A 20,713-nucleotide genomic window follows, 5' to 3' on the forward strand; every position below is an offset into this window, starting at 1 on the left:
GTCTCTACTGAGAACGATATCCCCTCTGCTATCCGCTCTACTGGATATAACCCTTCTCCACCGCGATCTCCGCGTTCATGATGGAACTTGTCGCCGCACCCAACCTGACGTTATCGATCAAGCAGACGAACTTGACGTCGAACACTGGACAATCTCTGATCCTTCCTACGGAGACACAAGCGCCGTTGTGGAGATCTCTATCGAGACGAGGTTGAGGTCTATCGGGTGCATCGTGCACGACGATAGCTTGAGCAGGAGCTGAGGGAACACCGAGATCTTGTGCTTCGCAAGTGAATTCTCTGAAAGCTTTGTCGATCTGTTCGATGGATGGAGGTGGGTTCTGAGTGAATTTGACCGAGACGACACCTGTATGTCCATCAATTACTGGAACTCGAGTACATGTCGCTGAAACGTTGATAGGTTTGGTCTGTTCAGTGGCGTGAAGGTCGAATTCCTTGTTGGAAGATTTGAGACCACCTAAGATCTTGTTGGTCTCCCATTCAATCTTCTCCTCTTCACCTCCGATATGAGGAACGACATTGTCTAAGATGTCCAGCGAGGAGACACCGGGGTAACCAGCACCTGAAATCGCTTGGAGCGTGGTCACCATGACGGTCTCAAGAGGTCCAAAGGCTTTCTCCAAAGCGGCAAGAGGGACAACGAGACCGGTGGTGGAACAGTTGGCGTTGGTAACGATGTATCCCTTAGACAAGGAGAGGGATGATCGTTGGTGGGGGATGATATCGAGATGGGAAGGGTTGACGAGGGGGACGATGAGTGGACAGAGAGGATCCCGTCGGTATGATTTGGCGTTAGAGTAGACGATCAAGTTGGCAGATCGGAATGCCTCCTCTACAATACAGGAACAGATATAGATCAGTGCCCGGTTCTCACTTTCTTGTCCAAAGATCGTACATGCGACTCACCAATATCACCCGCGACATCCGCGTCTAAACCACTAAACACGACACCACAATCGGCAAAGCCCTCCGCATCAGGCTTACATTCCTGCACGACCATCTTCTGAACGAATTCAGGGATAGTAGTGTTCAACTTCCATTTTGTGATTTTGGAATATTGTTGACCTGCTGATCTGGAAGAGGCTCCAAGCGCGTGGATCTTGAAGTAAGGGTGGTTGGCGAGGAGTTGGATGAATCTGAGTATAGGAGAGACAGAGATGTCAGCGAGAGGTTCATAGGAGTGGCGAGAGGAGCTCTGTTTCCGCACTCACCTTTGTCCAACGGTACCGGTAGCACCGAGGATACCGACCTTGATCTCGGGGTGTGATTTTGATGACATTGTGTTGTACTTTTGTTGTATGTTGTGAGAAGAAGTAAGAAAGAAGAAGCGACAGTTACGGTCACAGTTGTACCGAGTCGAGAGTTTGAAAAAGTCGGGATCTTGGCTCACAACCATCATCACACCACGTGGCTTTGGACCCTGAAATACGAGGAGACAACCCCGAAGCGGTTCTTTCGATATCACGGTATGAGGTGCTCGCTCACTCATTATCGCTGATATCTAAAGCATTCTTCGTCTCTCACATCGATCAACTACCCCGAAGCCTTCAATCAAGATGACAATCTCAGCCCCGGTGTACGACAAGACGGACCCCAAGTCGGACAAGTAAGTCCCGACTCTTTCCACCCACGGCTGTCTGGTGCACTGCCGATGATCCCCCGCTGATGACTTATCCCACTTCAGAGTCGTCCCCATCTACCTTCCCGTATCTCCAGAATGGGCAGAATACAAAGATTGGTATAACCAGACTGCTATGACAGCAGCTGGTGCGGGTATGTTCGTTAAGCAACCTTTGTGAGTGTGATTCTGCTACGAAAGCTGTGACGAATCTTTCAAACGAGTATGAAGCTAATGCTGGTTTGCTTCGTTGTAGTATTACATGGGGAGCTTTCGCTCTGGCGGTCTTTGGATTCGTTAACCAACAACCCCTCCGACAAGCAAAAGATGCTACTTCCCCACTTGTAGTTCTTGGGTAAGTCAGCTGTCCTTTCCCAGGTTCCTGATAATCAAAGTCGATATGTACTGATATGTGTGCCATCACAGTATGGCTTTCGCTGGTATCGTCGCTGGTATCTTCCCCAAAATGATGTTGGCTCCGGAGCACGCTCAGACACCCATAGCATAAATGAAAAGGGAAAATGGATGCATGCGTTGTATTGTTGACACGGGCCTGGAACACGATTGCAAGAGTTCCTTTGTCAGGGTGTTGAAAACGTTGAAACAACAAGGCAACGACAACGACGTTTGATCGACTCTGACCCCGCCCTGCAAGGAAGGATACAAGCGCACTGACCATGATGAACATCTGCTCAAAAACTCATTATTGATCAACATTTCCATCATAAAAAGCTTTCCATTTTTCCATTCACTCCCAGTTGTTGTTCTGCAAAATGGACGACCTGTATCAAGCCAAACTTACTGGTGAACCGCCTCACCCTCAAGTTCACATAGGAGAGCAGTCTTCCAACAACGATCCAGCCCACCACGCTGAAAGAACCCATCATCAACGAAGCGCCGCTCAGCCCATCCCCATCCAACTTCCGAATATCTACGTCCATCCTTATCCCCCTGCTCAACCTCAGACCCCTCTGGCTCCAACAGCACCAGTCACGATCAACCTCGAGAAGCCCACTGCCACCACTCCGACAGTGACTGCAGTTGAGCCCGATATGGCGCCTGCCTCTATCTTGCAAGGTCAAGATCGAGGAAGGAAGATTGGTCCGATCAGATTACGCAAGCCTCATCCGCTTTTGTGGTTAAGTTTGATCTTGAGCATCACAGCATTGGTGCTGCAAGTTCCGAAGGGGTCTTTGCCTACTTTAACAGGTCGACACAAGGCTTTGAGGGTGAGTAAGCTTAGCATTTGTTATACACGAAAGTTGATGGATCTTGACTCTCTCTTTCTCTCAGACCCAAGAACGCCTGGTCCAAGAGAAACTCCACCTCTTGAATAAGCTCTCCGCTTTCCTCCCTCCCCCGCTGTCTGCTCTCATTTCCCCGCTCGACCCTCACAACCCTATTCCCAGCTCACTCCACGCACTGAACAACCAGCAGCAGCAGCTAGACTTCCTCCGTCTCGCACCTCAACTCAAGTTCTGGAACACTGCGGTCGCGTATGGTGAAGAAGGGGAGAAGTGGTGGTCTGTTGAGGAGCTGGGAGAGGGAGCAAGTGTAGTGAGGAGTAAAGGTGAAGGACATGAGAGGGAAGTGTGGGTCTTGAGAATGGGCGATGGGGGCAATGGTAAATGATACTTTTTTGGTGATATTGAATTGATGCTAAGATGACCTGAGCAGATGACACCCATACCGCTTTGACGTCTGCACTTACACACTCGCTTCTCCTACGAGACCGACTGCAATCTGAAATCACCCACCTCAAGGCCATCCCTTGTCCCACATGCCCCGCTGCATCTCCTTCCACCCCACAGGGTCAGTATTACCTCGACCGTTCTTCATCCAAGAACTCGCACTCCGTGCGCCACGCTCGTGACGATGAAGAGTATCCGAATGTATTGGAAGACGAATGGGAGAAACTCGATGAGAGAAAGGCGAGAGAGAAGGCGAGGGAGAGGGACGTAGAGGAAAGGGAGACAGAGGTCGCGAGGAGGGAGCAGTGGGTTGTCGAGGAGATGAGAAAGTTGAGCGATAAGGTCCAGTAAGTGACCAAACGATCCGCACCTCCGAGGCCCTTCCTACTCCCTTGTCAAGTCAGCTTGACAGGGAAGAGGATGTCTTGTCCGGGTTGCTCGATGCCTCTGACCTGTTCTCCAACATTTGTAGTGATCAAGCAAATGAGCTCACACTCGAAGATCGAATCACCGAACGCCTCAAGTCGTACCAACGTCAGCTTGCGCAAACACAAAACCGCGAGCACGCAGAATTGTGATTGCTCGACCTTCTGTCTGGTCTTCTTCTACCTGCTTCACCTGTCCCGACTATAGCGAACCAACCTGGCGTGATCATCTCGGCCGCGGCGTTCGAAGCTCCATACCGATACTCGAGGATATAGTTGTTGGATATGCATAGTTTGTACATTGTGTTCTTGCTACATCTCCAAGGTCCGTCACAAGAATATTTCAGTCTGCAATTCGATCCCATTCGATGTGTGGAATTTCTGAATCAACAAACGTCACGCCCTTTACTTCACGCCTGTCATTTTCTTCACCTCGTCGAAATCTGCTCCTCGTCTCCCGTGAGTTCTCTTTCCCTCTACCCTGCCTTGATCTCCTAGATATGTCGGTAATGCCTTGTACACGCTTGTCAAGCCTGCATCTCCTGGCGGTGACGAGGTGGGTAGAGACGACGGGAATGATTTGAGCAGGTCTTGGAACGGCAGTGAGAAAAGAGGTGGTGAAGGGGAAACGATATTGTCTTCTCGAAGTTGTGTGATCTGTGGTCGAGATGAGCCATCGGACATAAATTAGTTTGAGACCTAGAAGTCTGGCAGGGCTCCACTAACCTGATCCCGTGTGACAGTGAACATTGTCTCAGGCAGCTTCTCCAAGAAGAATCCCTGGATCATTCCAACCCAATATGGCAGACTCAAGATCGCTCTTCGTCCTTCCAAGCTTGAATACCGCAGGACGAGCTGCATGATCTCGCGATATGTGAAGACTAAGCGAAAGCAGGTCTCAGCTCGTCCATGCGTTGATGTTGAGAGCAATCGTGCTTACCGTCCGGTCCTCCTGTTTCAATGATCCTTCCTCCAACTTGTTTCACAACCTCGGCATCCTCCCTACAGCATATCTCGACAGCGCGAGCTACGTCTCCAGCGTATACAGGTCTGAAAAGCAGTCATCAGTATGAAGTTGCTCGCGCAGGATTTGGGCGACAACAATAGATTAGCAGAGTGTAACTCACTGGAACCGGACGAGACCTCCACCGAAGACTGGTAGGAACGGCAAGAATTTTGCTAAAGTAGCGAAACGCTACGATTTGGCATTGTCAGCAGAAGAAGCGAAGATGGAGTCGGGAATGAGCGGGGTTGTGACTTACTGTAAAGAAGCTATCTCCAGGACCGAAGACTATCGATGGTCTGATAATTGTCGCGCTGGGATGATTGTCCATGATTGCTTTCTCTCCAAGAGCCTTTGAGCGCCAGCTGCGTATAACTATCAGCCCACGACTTTCCGCACTAGGTTGCTGAGTGACCTACTATGGCGTGACACCCCCTTCATCCGCTCCTATAGCACTAATACCCACTACTCTCTTCACTCCACATTCCTTTGCAGCTTCGCTTATTCGTTTCGTACCTTCATACTGGACTTCCATCATCTTTTGCTCGGATCCGGTAAGCAGTCCCACCATCGAGACTACAGCTGCGGCTCCTTCTAGTGTCTTTCGAAGATCGGAGGGAGCAGAAGAAGATGTAAGATCGAGAGGTTGAGGAGGGAGGATCTGACTCCCAAGAGGAGATAGGCGGGAGTGCACTGAGAGTAAATACAGTGAGTATCGTAGTCCTCTCTAGTAGAAGGCAGTAACCTACGAGCTTCGGGATGTCGGGAAACCAATACGACCCGGTTCCGAGGATCGGCGACAAGAGCTCGAGCGATATATGAGCCTACATCGGCTCCGGCGTCAGCAGAGACCTTGCATCCGCAATTATCTGATTGTACAGAGATGCGATCTCCCTCTCCCAGCTCAAGGCGGAAGGAGTGACGGATTTCAAGCCGTCTACTCACCTAAGAAGCCAGCTCCTACTAGGACAATCTTCCTTGGGGACGAGTCCCTCGGAGCTGTCGATATGGTACTTGCGAGTCTACGTGTGAGCATGTTTTACTGTTCTGCAGTGTAAGTATGCTTGGTATATCTGATCCATAGAAGAAGATCGTAAAGAGAGAAACAAGAATGGTCGATTTTGAACGAATGTTGCAACACTGTAGCCGGTGCCTGGTCGATCGTATAACTAAAACCGTGACATCATCGCCATCGTCCTGTATCATCTCTGAGAGCTTCCCCGTACAAATAGATTGATGATCTCTCAGCATCATAAAGTGCAAACAGGCATGATCGTCGTCGCCCGTTCAAGAACACAGGAGAGACGAGGGACAGAGTCCTTTCTCTTGGTGCTTGTGGGTCATGTGGAACCAGCGTAAGTGAGATAGAGAGGAAGGAAGTGGCAAAGTCTCGAAGTGTGGGGTGACGAGGCTATACCTATTCTGCTCGAGCCCTTGTAAGTTTCTTATAATCCACCAATGCCGTAGCACAGGATACAAGCAGCATACTAGCGCTCTCCTCCTGACATAAACATTCACCGTCCTGCATTGGGGTATAACGTACAAAATCGCGCTCAACGTGAGATTGCTTCCACTTCCTACTTGACTCAAACAAGATATCAAATCCAAACGGGTAAAGAAACGTAGTCACAGAACTTGGGTATCTATCGAGAAGCATACGGACATTAAGGAGAAGGAGAAGGGAGAAGGAGTCTGAGCGAGAAGGAGAATAGCTTAGTGGTATTTGCTAATAGCGTTGAGGTAGGTCTGACCAGATGCACTGTGTTGCATAAAAAGTGTCAGTTCTATTCTAGCAGTCTTCGAAAGGAATCAGAGGTGACATACGAGAGACTGCCGCCCGACATCATGGGCCAGACATTGCCGAGACCGTAGCCGTTCGAGTAGGCATAGGCAGCGACTCGAGAATCAGATTCGAAGATCTCGACGGCGGTGTTGATAAAGCTGTCGATCTGAGCTTGGTCGGTACAAGGAGTAAATCCGTTCTGATCATCGACACAAGCGAACTAAACGGGTGGAACAGATCAGCAACACCCTGACAAAGAACAAAACAGCTTCAGGACCTACCTCGGTGATCCAGAGCGGCAAGCCGTATTTAGCATAGTGGTTCTGCAAGTCTGTCAGATCTCTTTCCCCATTTCTGTGTTTCGGTCCAACTCACGAGAACTTCCTCAATACCTGCTCTGTCAACTTTGTTACAGTGTACGTTTATCGCGTCTGGCTTTCGAGTGACACCGTCCAAGAAGGGCTGCAACCATCCAGACTCGGCGGCTTGCTTGCACATGGATGGGGAAACGAGGTAAGAACCGGCATCGCCCTTAGGAGCGACATCTTGGTTCCAGAGGTGAATACCTTCAGAGCACATAACAGTCAGCTTCTATCGCGCCGATGCAACTCCAAAAGTAAACTCACCGGTCTCGACGTCCATGCCCGCGCTTCCGGATCCAGCGGGACAATCAGGCTCCTCGAAACCGATGATGTATTGAGGTACCGAGCCCATAGATTGGAAAGACGATAGTCTGACAGCGTCTTCTCCGTCGGCCGTTCCTCCTCCCCAGATCATGGGGACCGCGACTGCGCCACCTGCATCTCCAGATGGGTTGGGAGACCAATCTGATGTCAAGTCGTCAGCCACATGCTTAAAGAGGCAGATACAATTCCGAAAATAAAGAAACAAAAGCAATCCGCCGCCAAAGAGGTTTGTGGCACAAACATTAAAAGTTCGTGCCCTCTTTCATTCTTCTTGTTTCCTTCTTCAAACATCCTCTTTCACTCAGAAATGGAAACAAATGAGACCAGTGCCAACTCACCGTACCACCATCCGAGCTTCCCCTTCAGGTATGGCAGCGAATCTCCTGCAGAAACACCTGCTTTGTTGCCATTGGGGGTAGCGCTCGACCAACCTCCACTCGACGGAGGGGTGGTCGAAGCAGAAGTCTTTGCCGGAGCAGGCGTATCGCTGGAGGTGGGAGCAGCCCACGCTTGAGCTCCATCAACATTTGCACTGCTTGTGGTGGTCGTCGCGTCTGTCGTTGAAGAGGCCACTGCCGAAGTAGAAGAAGCGAGGGAAGTAGTGCTGGTCACGCTAGAGTTACTAGATATCACGGTGCTGGTACTTCCGCTCAAGCGGAAAGTGGCCGCTGTCCAGGTCGAGTTTCTCACTCGACATTTCGAAGGATCCGCCTTTCTCTTGGCAAGTTCTTTGCCCAAGGCCTTCTTTGCCATCTTCTCCTCGATGGAGCCGGGGTAAGATCGAGCATGGATGTGGTTGAAAGCACCGGCTCGAGCTCGGTGTTGATGGTTTCGAACGGGGGATCGTTGCTCGAGGGGACTGTTGTGAGACCCAAGAGCGAGAGTGGGAAGGAGCAAGAGGAGGGAAAGAGTCGGAAGGGCGACCATCGTGAGTGTTTACGTTTGAGTCGAAACGAATGTAATTGATCAAGAGAGTGTAGGGGAATAAGATTTCGTCGTCACTGTTTGGTTAGAAGAAAACGTTATGATTTCGACCAGGTGTTGTTTACACTCGTCAGCCGCTATGACAATCACAACATTCACAACAATTGCAGATGAGAGAGACACCAACGTATTCGGTCTTCAACAGTATAAGGGGAGACGGGCGCACGGGTGTATGTCGACGTGGGGGATGCGTTGCTACGCCACCGCACTGATCTCCTTTGATTGAAGTCCGGTCCTATGATCCTGTGTGTTTCTCTACACAAACACCTTTCTCCGTGTTTTGCGTTAAAAATGAGTGTCGGGAGCGAGGTCGGATCGATATGTCGAGAGTAGGAGCGATGTTAGTGAAGATGTCGAGGATGTGAAAGTAATGCGAGTTCTGTGATGTTGGCAAAGAGAAGAACAATAATGCATCTGACAATGCGGAACCAAGCGTTTGATGAAAAACGGCCAGCCCCTCGCAATCAACTCCGAGACTAGTCCCTATTGTTCTCTTGCATGGTATGTGCCCCGGCTCGAGCCCTCTGTCAATGACCCCACCCACACTCTTGGCACCATATGGTAAGCTGCACCGTCCGACGTACCCATTCCTTGCTGAAATGAACACGAAGAGACCATCGGATGGATCAAACAATGGGAGAGGCGTTTGAGAATCAAGGGAGATTGCTTCATTCAGGGTAAACAAAGCTTTGTTTACTTTTTCTTTTTTCTGTAATTGACGCGCAAGAGAGGCGCAGATGATGAATACATTTATTACGATGATGATGATGATGAGAATGATGTTATAACATGTGTCATAATTCAGATCCTGCCTCCCCTAGCCACTCCCTTGGCATCCTCCAGATCCACAGCAACGTATCCGTCCTCGTTACTATCCCTGGTATCGCTTGGTGCATGTGACGAAGCCGACGATGACGCTTTGGCTGACGTATTAGGGAAGGATTGGTCGACTGGAGCTGAGTTGGGCGGAGATACATCCTGATATTGATCTGGATCCATCGCGTTTGGCAAGCCCTACGATCGATTCGGTTAGCTATGCATTGGAGATAGCCATCAGAAGCACACCTCGACAGATCCGGCATCCAGTACGCGATCTATCGGTGCAGAACCTCGATGCTGGTACCCGGACTTGACGCGATTGTTGGATGTAGACTCGCTATGGGATGTGATTAGCAAGATGTTCAGACTTGAGACGCTCCAGCTACTAACCGGATCTCCGCTATCAGATCCTCAACACTCCACCAATTCACGCCGCCGAAGACGACGTTGCGGCGCCAGAAACTCGCGCCGGGCAAGGACGTGTCGATTGGTCCGAGCAGCGCGTGCGCGTGCAGATGAGCGTGGGGTGACTGTGGATCTCCTAAGAACGAAGTGATTAGCGTTCAGCCGAGGTGTTTGGTCGTCACGACGCGAGCCACTCACTGACGACGGTCCCAACGAAGCCCACACGCACGTCCTCGTCTTTGGCCTTTCCTTTGCCTCGCTCCGCATCGTTGGCGCTTGACGTATGCGCCTCAATTGAAGAGGAAAGAAGTATCCGACGAGCAGTTTCGAGTATATGGCCTAGTATAGGGACGTCGGCGGGACCCTACAAAGTTGTTTCATATACAGAGATGAGCTTTGCCAGCTGCACATATTCCAAAACGGCTTGACGAAAGCTCGCTCACTCACGAGATCGTAAACATTCTCTACATGTCTATTGATGGCGATGATCAAGTGTTTCCCGTTACTACACAGCCGCTCCTTCCCTTCCGCTCTGAAGGCTGTAACATCTCTATCCTGGTAGACGTATTCTGTATTTCCGCTTTCCCCACTTCTAGGTTGGACTACCGGTGCAGGACTGAGGCTTCGAGCAGACTCGAATGGTTGATGATACTCCGCTTCACGTCCGCTCGTAGATGGGAGGAAAGCAGTTCGCGGGGACGGAGATGCAGCAGGCGAGGCGGCCTGACTCCGGGAAGCTGAGAAGCGAATCCGACTGCATAAGACACATCCTGGGTGCGAGGGCATAGAAGGGTTGAGGAGTGTCGCGGAAGACGTGGACGATTGACGTTGATGAGTGGCCGCGTTATGGAAGGACCTCGAAGACGAAGCGGCTGGTTGGGAGTACGAAGAGTTGGATCTAAGGTAGGCCAGTCGAGCGTCAAACGTTGTTTGCGTCGCGGGCGGCGTGTTCGCAGGGGACTCCAAGCTCATAATGCAGGGATGTTCTCCGTTGTGATGAGCACGGTTACGGAACGTTTGCGAGCAAAGGAAGGTAGTAAGGTTGACACGAGATGCGACTCAGTCTTGTTTCAATGAGAGTGAAGTTGAAGGAACGGGTAGGATTGCCTGTAACGGGGCTAGCTAGTCCCGGGCTGGAATATTCGAGAGGAGGCGGAACGTGAGCCGTGAGGAAGGTGGAGGTCTCGAGCGTGATTTGATGGTCCGAGCGGAATGTCGCGGCAAGCACAGCCTTCGATTGATCCCCCGCGTTGCAATGTGTTTGACAGCTGTAGGTTTGGTATAGAAGGCGCTGATGAGGTTTGTATGTGGGCGGATAGAGGCAGGACATTGAAGCAACTGCGGTATACTGCAATAGTGACTCCCTAAGGAGAACCGGTTACATGACGAATGACGGGGTTTGATGGTCTAAAATTAGGCATGCCATCATTCAAAGTCTTCGCGTTTTAACGGGATCAAATCAAAATCAAATCCGAGCGCGCTCAGTGGCAGTCTCAGTCGTCCCGCTTGTAGGTGCGGTAACTTATTCGTATGCTCGTGAACACACTCTTTCGAGTCGAATCAATGGTATTCAGAAGAACATATCGCCTCTTGGCAGAGCATGACTCTACGCGCATGACAAAACAATGCTATGGAGAACCTTATTTCCAGGAGTGCTACTATACTAATACACGGCAGATAATATGTCTCTGGCACAATCAACTTCGCTGTGAGCGCTTTGCCCGGCTCTGGTCGACGTCGCTTAGTCTGAGTGACCGTTATTGCATGTAAAGAGTTGTATGCTTGTCACTTTCTGTGCGTGCTCATATTTCTGAAATACTAGGCCCTTGATGAACGCTTCAATCATCCGAAGAGGACGCCATCCCGCTCCCATCTTCGGACTTGTTTCGAGCTCGATATCTTGTCAAATGCTGACCGCTGTCAGTGATGACGTTGTCACCTTGACGATGCACTCACTAAGCTAGCGTACCGGTTCGATGATCATCGTGGTACATTGCTACTATATCGGATGCCGCCAACATCTTATAGCCAATTCGTTAGCAGCTCTGTCACTCATCGCTCATGATCGGTTAATGAAACAAGTGCGATTCCGAAGATGTGTTGCGCTACAAACGCGATTATGTTGCGAGGTATGCATTGGAAGATACAGCAAGGCAAGGAAGCCAAGCACTCTGTTTGTGAAAGGCTGACAGCGGGACCCCGAGCACGAAGAGAGCCTAAAATATGTCGATCTGACACGTACAACGCCAAACAGCCATACTCTCTCGCAACAGTGTATCATGGTCTTCTTTATGTCTTCACGCAATATGATGTCTGACTGGGCTGGGGGGGGAGCTTTATATCAGTCTACTCAACAGTACCGCACTAGAAATCAACATCGACGTCGTCATCAGTAGATACCATTTCGTCTTGGTCTACACCAACTTTGACAGACTATGTGAGTTTATGTTGATGTAATTTTCATACGTCGTTGTCGATAGGTCACAATTCAGCTTGATACCGATTCTGAGTCCCTTGCCCGTGACAGATCTGACTATGATCAAAATCCTACTTCTCGAACTCTCGCCTCTGGACTTGCAGTTTCGCTGAGGAAGAACACGTCCCTCTTTCCTGTCTCGTGTCCCGAGCACTTGAAGTCACAGACACGTCGTCATGCAACCGCATCAGCCTGGAACGAGTGCATCTCCTGCATATCTCGCGAGGTCATCTTGAAGCGTGCTTTCAGCTAAGTCTGGAAGTTGGAGGGTGTAGGCTGTATTTCTGAGGGATCAATCGGCAGAACACATATCCCGTGCTGATGCTTCTGCGGACAACAATTACACTTTTCTTTGTGTTCTACGCTTGACAAGCCAGGCATATCGACAAGCTTCCTCCTTCTTGATTCGTGCGACGAGCAGTAGCCCTGAATGGAAAGGATCCCAGTGATCCCTTTGTGCACTTCCGACGGCACCTTATACTCCGAGGAACTTGGACGAACACTCCCGCTTGACATTATCAGATATCGTGTTGGACCGCCGGTTTGTTTCTGCGAGACAACCGATCTTTGTCTACCAGGCCGGGATCGCGTTGTGTCAGTGTCAAGGTCCGACTCATGTCAGTATTCGGTTCATCGTCGATCTCTTGTAACGTCGAGATCTACGTCGTCCGCTGGGTGTTTAATTGTGGCGTCAAAGATGAGCCGAGATTGCTTACGTCGTGGTCGATCAGTTACAGCATAGAGCAATTAGCTAAGGACTACTTCAACTACCGAGCCGCCATACACCGAGTCCGTAGAAGGAGCAGCTCGTGATTGACAAATCCCGGACTCCCGAGCAGGGGATATCATGCCGATCTTGACCACATGTATACGGCCAATGGACCATGGATATTTACGTTCTGGCCGAGACGGGCTTTCATTTTGCGAGTCATCTATGTGCAAGTTCATGACCGGGAGTGTCGGTTGGGCCGCACTCATACAACTTTAGCTGGACATTTCCCGTTATTCATAACACTTGACACCTTCCCGAAAAGTCGGATCGAAGAGAAGAAGAACAACGCAACTTGTAACGTACGTTAATTGATTAGGAGGCGTAAGGTAAGGTAAGGTGGGATGAGGGGAAATGTAACGTCAACGGATGCATGTCACCACTGTACGAGAGAACGAAATTGGCCGAAGCGAGTTTTGGTGGTTTCGACATGCTTTCCCACGTACCGCAAAGAAATCAAGGCGCCTGCTTTTCAAGGACGGGTTTCCGGAAGTCGGAACTCTATTTTCCGCGTTGTCCGAAGGGAAAGTCAATCGCGTCGTCGTCTTTATTTCAGTTAGTTTTGGCTTCGTAGTTTTCTGCGAATTCTACGGAGAATGAGGTGATTTTCTAGATTCCAAGAGAAAAGGGGCTTGGGGTATTAGGATGAATCTTATGTAGTCAAATTGTAGCGGTGCTTGGCTTGATCGATGGTCATTCAATTACTATTTGTATCTTGTTATGATAGTAAGGTAATTCATTTATCATCCTTATGCTATAGCAGAAAACCTTATGTCGGTAACGGTGAATGGCCTGTTGTTAGTCTGACAGGAGAGACAGGTACACCGATAGGATACAATGTAGTACGGGATCAGACTCCACCAAATATTCATAGTAAGTTAGTAGCAGCTGCAAGGGACTAGCGTGATATGTTACGCCACTGTATCTGGCCGTATGGCCGTCTGGAATCGTCTACGCCACGTCATATACACTCCGTCGGACGCAGATGATGATCTGCCTTTGGCTGCTAGTCGCCAAGGATATTGGCGGCGATGATATCTCACGATGGATGGACCAGGACCGACCAAGTGGATCTTCGCCGAGTTCTTTGGAGCCGAAGTGTAATTTGTGTAACCCTACGATTAGAAAGCGCCATCCTATACCTTATCGGGTCATATCGTCCTTGCACAGATTTGGTTTCGCAGTCGAGGACATACGGAGACACATGGGACACGATTGGTCTTAATATTATTTGTATTACTAATCTTATTACTATACGATCAGCATCAAGGGCCATGCAAGGAACAACGAGGCTGATACCATGTAACACAGTCTACGGGGGGCGTACTGGACCTGACCGTGTTTGACATCGGCGAGGCGAAGTCCATTCTTCCCCGCCACGGACCATTGAGCCAAGCAGCACCCGATTGATTGAAACACAAAAGACAGATCTGGACAGAGGTTGCCGTGACTGGTGAGTCATATACGTCAAGTACCAACGTGCCCATAACACCATTACCTACTGTATCTATCTATGCGTTTCATCCTGTCTGTACGCGGGGTTAGATGGGTTTGGCGTTGCACTTTGCTTCCCTCTTGTACTCACTCTCTCGCTCCCTGATCATCGGAGAGAATCTGCGGTGTCTATCATTGGAAAGCTTGATCGGCACAGCGCAGTTCCACTACCACTGACTGCAGTATTATCGAGCCACGGGTATGAAAAAAACCAAAAACCAAAAATACCCTGATGACTTGGCTGGCGTCTGATATATCCCATGAGTTGGACCATGATTAACGCTCAGAGTAGACGAATGTCTCGTCTTAGGTTACGACTCCAAGAACCAATCATGCGGGCATACAATAAACCAATAAACGGGGTTCGAGGGGAAGCTCCGACCAACTAGACTGTAATACTGTAATGCAGTGCATATACGGTACAACAGAGTAGGTCCGAAAAGGTAGAGAGCGATACAATTCTGGATTTCCAGCCCGGATCATTGTCAAAAGTTAAAGATATACCATAATGCTACCCTTTGAATTTCAGGGTCACGCAATAGTCTTTGACTTTTGAACTGTCTCTGTCTCTGTCTCTCTCCCTTTCTCCCCTTGCCCTCTGTCTAGGCGAGCTGTCCACCAAGCAACCAGGCGACTGCATTCTCGCATGGAAGATCAAAAGTGGATCAGAGCAGATCATACCGACTGTCATCTGTACGATACACGATCATCGACTTGTAGCAGTTAGCAGTGTTGCAGTGTGTCTTGACCAAGAACAACGCACAGAGGGATCGACAGTCTGAGCACAAACGAAGCACCAAAACGAGTACAAAAGGAACCAACGCACGGCCGCCTCGATTTGTTCCGTGTCTTAGTAGTAGTAGTGCAGCAGTAGTAGTAGTCTGTCCAGGGTTAACCAAGTCTCGCAACCGGTCAAAGGCGCGTTTCTGGGAAGTCTAGGTTGTACAATCATGTGAGTTCAGCTACTACCGATACGCTTCCACCACCATTACTACCACCACCACCACCCAACCGCCAGTAACAGAAGTCTCAGACCTGTTCTGCTTTTGCAAACGTGTGGTGTAGCTTGATACATCTGTCCAATTCAATTCAATTCATTCTCACATTTATTCGCTCTTCTTCGTCATATCGCTCCACTCTACCACACACACTCTCGTCCATATCTGCTGCGTTCTCAGTCGCATCACCATACGTGAAAGCTGGCCTGGCGTACGGAGCTGACAGCGCAACAGACTACTTCTGGTTACCCCGTCTTGTCCCCGACCGGCCGACTAAGCGTCCCCCGGCGAGATCCATCAAAAGTGAACCAAAGTGAACGGTCATATCAGTTAGAGTGAGTCTCCTCCCCCACATTAGCTAGTTGGCCCAAGAGTGCAGTCGGACGGGGACTTTGTCGTCTTGTTGGTCACGGTCATTGTCGAAACTACTCTCGGTGAACCACTCCTTTCCATTGTCACTGCGCATAGGTTGAGACAGTCGCGGGTATCATCTACAGCTTGCTGTCGAGGAGTTATCGATCAGAATCGTTTCGAGCGAAACTCTCCCCCTCGTTATCCTGTCTCCCATCCTCAACCCCCTTGTCATTGGCCCAAGACTATATATACATTTGTCGATGCTCCACTGACCTTTCTCTTCGCTCAGAATCAATCGCTTCTGAATGGCGTAGAACCACCCACGATTCAAAAGCAGACCCGCCTGGGTTAATTGCAAAGCTTGGTTATCCAAAGTTCAGGTAGGTCTCATCATGACACCTCTTTGTCTTAATTTCGTTTGACTGAACCAAACCCACTTCAGCATCTGTCTCGTCCCATTCAACATGGATACCATTCACTCTTCTTCATCATCAGAAGACATTCCCTCTCATACGCCTACTCGACTCACCTCATCTCGACCGCCTGTCCCCGACTTCCAATCCCCTTCTGCATATCTGAACGATAATTTTGTCGCTACCGAGCCCAACACTCCTCATCTCCAAGATGCAGCCTATCCAGTCCCTACTACCCTTGATGACACCTACGGTTTTGCCTACGGTGACTTTTCAGCCGATCCCAATGGAGAATACGTCGAGCAATCTACGCCATCCGGTCCAAGCAGAGGCGAAGAAGATAAGACCCCAGTCGTTCCAGAAGGTCAATCACAAATACACCCCTCGTCCCTCCCTCGCCCACCCAACCTCAATGGCGATCAAACCATTCGTGCTTCCTCTTCGCACTCGAAACCCTCTCTCATGTCCCCGTTCAAGACGTTTCAGAATGACCAGTCACAACAACAACAGCCTCACGAGAACACCGCATATCCTCTTCCTGTGGAGCATCAGCAATACATAGACAGCACCACAATGTACTACGGACAACAACCCAACTTCCCCGCTTTTCAGCAAACTTCACCTACCGAGCACATGACGTTTGCACAGTACCCGCAACAGTTCGTCCCCATGCCGTCACAACCGAACGGAATCTATCCCGCAGATATGTACCAGGCTCATCCGGTCTACAATTTCCCTGGTCCGCCTAGAAGTCGCAATGGCTCGCCCACGTCTAGCATCGCGTCGGCCGGCGCAAACCTTGCTCGTAACGGTTCCACTTCTTCAGACATGCGAGCTGTCAGACCCAAGGTCAAGTTGACCTATGACGACAAGCGCAACATCGTGCTTCTTCACCGTCAAAATAGTTCGTTGAGGCAGGAAGACATTGCTAGGATGTACGGGTGAGTAGCCACACGAAGTCTTGCCGTATGCACGCGCTGACCTTCCCACAGCGTTGACCGAAGTACCATCAGCAAGATCATCCTCTCCTCACATCGCTGGACGCAACCTCAAGAGCCACAAGCACCACCGGTGCCTAAGGCTCCCAAGGCGGTCGGAGGCCGATTCCCTGCGGTCGAGAAGAAACTCGACGCTTGGATGGACACGCAGATTGCTTCGGGACAAGAGGTCAGAGATAGTGTGGCGAGAGAAAAGGCCAAAACATTTGCGAGGGAGATCGGGTTTCCCATGGATCGCTTCAAGGCATCCGCAAAGTGGCTTGACAAAGTGAGCAGGCGAGTGGTGCCTATGAGCAGTTCTTGCTGACTCTTCCTCAGTTCAAGGACCGAAGAAAGGCTGCTGGAAAGGCGGTCACTTCGCCAATCCAGGCGGACTATGGGTATTATTACGCCCAACCTCAATACGCGATGATGGCTTCGCCCATGATGGAAGGTTCCGTGAATCTCTCCCGGTCCCAATCGACGGCGACTCTGTCTTCATCCGACTCGAGTGGGCAAGGGGAATACCAACACCCCGCCTACCTGCCCGCCGATAGCGTACACGCACGTATGGGGTCCACTCGTTCCGAGTCCGATCTGAATAACACCAATCTCACACCGAACTCGCGATCACGTTCTCAGTCATCGCCTCAGGTTGTCGTCGAGCCTGGTATGCAATCACCGTCTTCAGGTAAAGCTGGTAAACACCGTCCCGCTGCGCTTCACCTGCAACGACAGAACTCGTACCACGGTACAAGTCCATCTCCGCGTCGAGCTGTTGGTTTGAGCCGAACCAACTCGATCCAAGGTGCGTCTCGGCGCACCAACCGTCCGTTGAGTTTGGCCGCTTCCGCGTTCGGCTTCACCAATATGGACCCCCATGGATCGAACTCGCCGTTGGGTTCCCCGTCCACAGGTAGCTCGCATTCTCGTCAGCGATCCGATGTCTCCGTTTCTCACGGCCTATCCAACATGACCATCTCACCGAGTATCTCCGAACATGGTGAGATGCGAGGGATGATGCCAATGTCGATGTCGATGGCGACTATCCCTCCCTTGACTCCCATCACCCCCGGTCACGCTGTCCAGTCTGGTGTTTTCCCCAACACCGATTACGGCGAGCTTCAAGGTGACATCAACCATTACGCCACAATGCCGAACAAGCATTACGGTCAAGCACACTATGCCAACGTGGCGACTTACCCCGTCAACGATTTTGGTCCCGCATTCATGGTCCCCCCTAACGAAACTCATACCCATTGGCGATAGCATGTGTATATCCATCACATAATTCCTGTTTACTAGCATCTTGCTCTCTCTCTCTCTCTATCTATCATTTGGCATTTTTAACCTGTCACAGTATCCCTTTGCTTTTCTGCCTGCCTTCCTGTTTATCTGTGTATGTCTTGTCATTACGCATCGAAGTGCCCTTCCGTCTTGTGTATGCTCTGCTATCTCTGTCGTTCACTGTCGTATAGCTTGACGTTTTGGTTCGTTAATGACGTATGGATGACAATTGATGACTACGAGAATCGTTCGCAAGCCTCAAAGAATGCAGTTGCAACCAAGACAATTGTCACGGTCGGTTGGATTGATAGCCGGGTATGTCCGAAGACGAGTGCAATGAGGTGCTTCTTTTGAAAGAGCATCAAACTTGCGTCTCTGTTAGTGTGCTATCTACGACGAGAACAAGATGGCACCGGACGACAGGTATGGAGGTCTTGAAGAGCTTACTACATGCGAGGTGAGTCCTTTTACGGCTCTGCCAGCCCTCTCATGAATGAAAGGGCGCCAAAAGGAAAAAATCCTCTTCTCACTGTTCGCTAAATAGGTTTAATACAAATGTCCTCATACAGATCTCAGATGCACTCATAAAGCTTGGGATAGCTTCTGGGGGTCATATACCCGATATGAATCTCTATTCTCCCTCGAACGAAAGTGTGAAAGTCATAGGACCAGCTTTTACCGTCAAGGTGTGTTCGTCCAGACTATCCATCTGCTGAGCAGAGAGCTGATCATATTCTCACTGTGTGGTGTGCGAGTAGATGGTAAGATGGGACGATAAGGAATCTCCAAAGCCAGAACATCACTTTGTACGTATCGTTCTGTTCTGCATTCTCTCGGCCTAAAGTTGATCATATCCGACCAATCGCGTAGGTCGACGCAAGTCCAGCTGGATCCATCATTGTGATCTCAGCTCCGTTCAGTATGTCAAGCATTCTTGCCTATGCACGTCCTCTCTTTGCACAACGGACCACTTGAGCTGAGGTCTAATGGTGCGACAGTACGTCGCGCAGCATGTTGGGGGGGGTTGATGTCCAGAGCAGCTAAAGCGAGAGGTGTGAAAGGGGTAATCATCCAAGGAGGATGTAGAGATTTGGCAGAACATCGAGAGCTGGATTTCCCAGTGAGTGAGATGAAGATCCACATATCAGGTTCACCGGTCTTCGATTGGGTAGAGCTCAACCTGGGCTGATTCGCCGTACGCTATGGTGGGAAGGTGTTCGCTCAATACCACTCGACTTTGGGCCAAAAGACATTTGTGAGACCATCGGAGCTCAATCTCCCAATCCATATGGACTTCATACAATCGCCCCACTCTTCGGAGCAGTCAGATGCCGCTTCTGCCAGAGAAGACGGTGTATTCGTGAAGCCCGGCGATATCATCGTAGCTGATATAGACGGGTGTGTGTCGATCCCAAAGCATTTGACAGAGGAAGTGGTGCGGACTGGACGGGAAATGAAGCAGGTCGACGAGAAGGTGAGAAAGGACCTGGAGAAGGGTAAAGGTGTGAAGGAGACGATGGCAAAGTGGAGAGGGGGATAGAGGAGCTTCGTCGGATTTTTCACAAGTAGCGGTGAGAGGCATTGTTTTATGCGAGGGTATATTGATGCATGATTATTGTATTGAATTGTACTATTACATACTGTACATGTGCGGACAAACAAGTTGGCGAGTGCCACAACACGAATCAGGCATCGAGGAAATCGGCAGCGGTCAACCTATTCAGCACACCAAGAAATCAGCTTTCAGTGCTATTCGATTAGCAGAGGTGAGAAAGAGGGCTTCGCTCACAGCTCAAGAGCGATATACGGATCTATACGATCTGAGAAATCTTCTCGGATGTCTTCGGCATTGAACTCGGCATATTGGACTTTGTATGCGAGGTATTCGATCACCTTGAGGAGGATGACACCGCTGTGGAGGGTTCATAGGATCAGTATCGATCGTCCATTGAGGTACGGCTCGGACATCACGGTTGAATGGGTGGGATGGAGAGGGCGGCAGTCTCACCGTTGTTGGATTTTACATGTCTTGTTCTTTGATTCTTCGAACGCGGCTACGATGAGAACAAACATACATAGATACAGTCAGCCACCGGTCATGATTCAGATGGATCACGTCCTTTACTCCAACTCACCATCCTCGTCCAGCATCGATTTGAGCATCCCACTCGCACAAGCTACCTTTCGAGGAACCACAAAAGTGTAGTTGTCCGCAGACTCGAGAAGTACGTAATCCTCATCCGATGACATCGTAACGACTTCTGACTTCGATTCCTTTACGGTTAGATGTAATTGTACGAAGAGCGCAGGTTGAAAGTCCAAATGGGAGGTATATATGTCAGATAGTTAGATGGAGGACGGAGAACATTGACGCGACTTTAGACGATCTGTGAAGACGGGATCAAACAGTCAGGCGGGGATCGCCGCCTAGTTCCGTTACATCGTCTCGACGCAGCGGATAATGACGACCAAGCGACCAATGTTGATGACAACAGTCAAAGTGCATTCTGA

The 20,713-nt window shown here is 50.0% G+C and overlaps 9 protein-coding genes across 9 annotated transcripts; 4 read left to right on the forward strand and 5 right to left on the reverse strand.

Moving 5' to 3' along the window:
* Positions 1-37: 37 nt before the first annotated feature.
* CI109_101793 (aspartate-semialdehyde dehydrogenase) lies at positions 38-1,299 on the reverse strand (the record flags this gene model as incomplete). The annotated part of the gene is made up of 3 exons (XM_032002276.1): positions 38-852; positions 927-1,156; positions 1,232-1,299. 3 exons carry the CDS (start codon positions 1,297-1,299, stop codon positions 38-40), a joined length of 1,113 nt encoding a protein of 370 aa, XP_031863213.1.
* Positions 1,300-1,576: 277 nt separating this feature from the next.
* On the forward strand, positions 1,577-2,146 carry CI109_101794 (uncharacterized protein; the record flags this gene model as incomplete). The annotated part of the gene is made up of 4 exons (XM_032002275.1): positions 1,577-1,626; positions 1,705-1,815; positions 1,895-1,993; positions 2,065-2,146. The coding sequence occupies 4 exons, from the start codon at positions 1,577-1,579 to the stop codon at positions 2,144-2,146; spliced, it is 342 nt and encodes a 113-aa protein (XP_031863212.1).
* A 265-nt stretch (positions 2,147-2,411) lies between these two features.
* Positions 2,412-3,907, forward strand: CI109_101795 (uncharacterized protein; the record flags this gene model as incomplete). Its single annotated transcript, XM_032002274.2, has 4 exons — positions 2,412-2,867; positions 2,932-3,262; positions 3,316-3,676; positions 3,802-3,907. The coding sequence occupies 4 exons, from the start codon at positions 2,412-2,414 to the stop codon at positions 3,905-3,907; spliced, it is 1,254 nt and encodes a 417-aa protein (XP_031863211.2).
* A 252-nt stretch (positions 3,908-4,159) lies between these two features.
* Positions 4,160-5,793, reverse strand: CI109_101796 (uncharacterized protein; the record flags this gene model as incomplete). The annotated part of the gene is made up of 8 exons (XM_032002273.1): positions 4,160-4,411; positions 4,481-4,635; positions 4,695-4,804; positions 4,882-4,949; positions 5,017-5,122; positions 5,177-5,450; positions 5,507-5,581; positions 5,703-5,793. 8 exons carry the CDS (start codon positions 5,791-5,793, stop codon positions 4,160-4,162), a joined length of 1,131 nt encoding a protein of 376 aa, XP_031863210.1.
* A 677-nt stretch (positions 5,794-6,470) lies between these two features.
* Positions 6,471-8,153, reverse strand: CI109_101797 (uncharacterized protein; the record flags this gene model as incomplete). The annotated part of the gene is made up of 6 exons (XM_032002272.1): positions 6,471-6,516; positions 6,582-6,760; positions 6,822-6,863; positions 6,916-7,106; positions 7,167-7,367; positions 7,565-8,153. 6 exons carry the CDS (start codon positions 8,151-8,153, stop codon positions 6,471-6,473), a joined length of 1,248 nt encoding a protein of 415 aa, XP_031863209.1.
* Positions 8,154-9,011: 858 nt separating this feature from the next.
* Positions 9,012-10,406, reverse strand: CI109_101798 (uncharacterized protein; the record flags this gene model as incomplete). Its single annotated transcript, XM_032002271.1, has 5 exons — positions 9,012-9,224; positions 9,276-9,366; positions 9,420-9,570; positions 9,633-9,798; positions 9,882-10,406. The coding sequence occupies 5 exons, from the start codon at positions 10,404-10,406 to the stop codon at positions 9,012-9,014; spliced, it is 1,146 nt and encodes a 381-aa protein (XP_031863208.1).
* A 5,424-nt stretch (positions 10,407-15,830) lies between these two features.
* On the forward strand, positions 15,831-18,184 carry CI109_101799 (uncharacterized protein; the record flags this gene model as incomplete). Its single annotated transcript, XM_032002270.2, has 4 exons — positions 15,831-15,835; positions 15,968-16,879; positions 16,931-17,204; positions 17,255-18,184. 4 exons carry the CDS (start codon positions 15,831-15,833, stop codon positions 18,182-18,184), a joined length of 2,121 nt encoding a protein of 706 aa, XP_031863207.2.
* A 283-nt stretch (positions 18,185-18,467) lies between these two features.
* Positions 18,468-19,742, forward strand: CI109_101800 (uncharacterized protein; the record flags this gene model as incomplete). Its single annotated transcript, XM_032002269.2, has 7 exons — positions 18,468-18,500; positions 18,585-18,659; positions 18,772-18,888; positions 18,961-19,008; positions 19,073-19,121; positions 19,201-19,322; positions 19,416-19,742. 7 exons carry the CDS (start codon positions 18,468-18,470, stop codon positions 19,740-19,742), a joined length of 771 nt encoding a protein of 256 aa, XP_031863206.2.
* Positions 19,743-19,887: 145 nt separating this feature from the next.
* CI109_101801 (uncharacterized protein) lies at positions 19,888-20,452 on the reverse strand (the record flags this gene model as incomplete). The annotated part of the gene is made up of 4 exons (XM_032002268.1): positions 19,888-19,918; positions 19,992-20,114; positions 20,211-20,256; positions 20,338-20,452. The coding sequence occupies 4 exons, from the start codon at positions 20,450-20,452 to the stop codon at positions 19,888-19,890; spliced, it is 315 nt and encodes a 104-aa protein (XP_031863205.1).
* Positions 20,453-20,713: the final 261 nt, after the last annotated feature.

Source organism: Kwoniella shandongensis, chromosome 3 (assembly GCF_008629635.2).
Source record: "Kwoniella shandongensis chromosome 3, complete sequence".
In the NCBI taxonomy this organism is placed as follows: domain Eukaryota; kingdom Fungi; phylum Basidiomycota; class Tremellomycetes; order Tremellales; family Cryptococcaceae; genus Kwoniella; species Kwoniella shandongensis.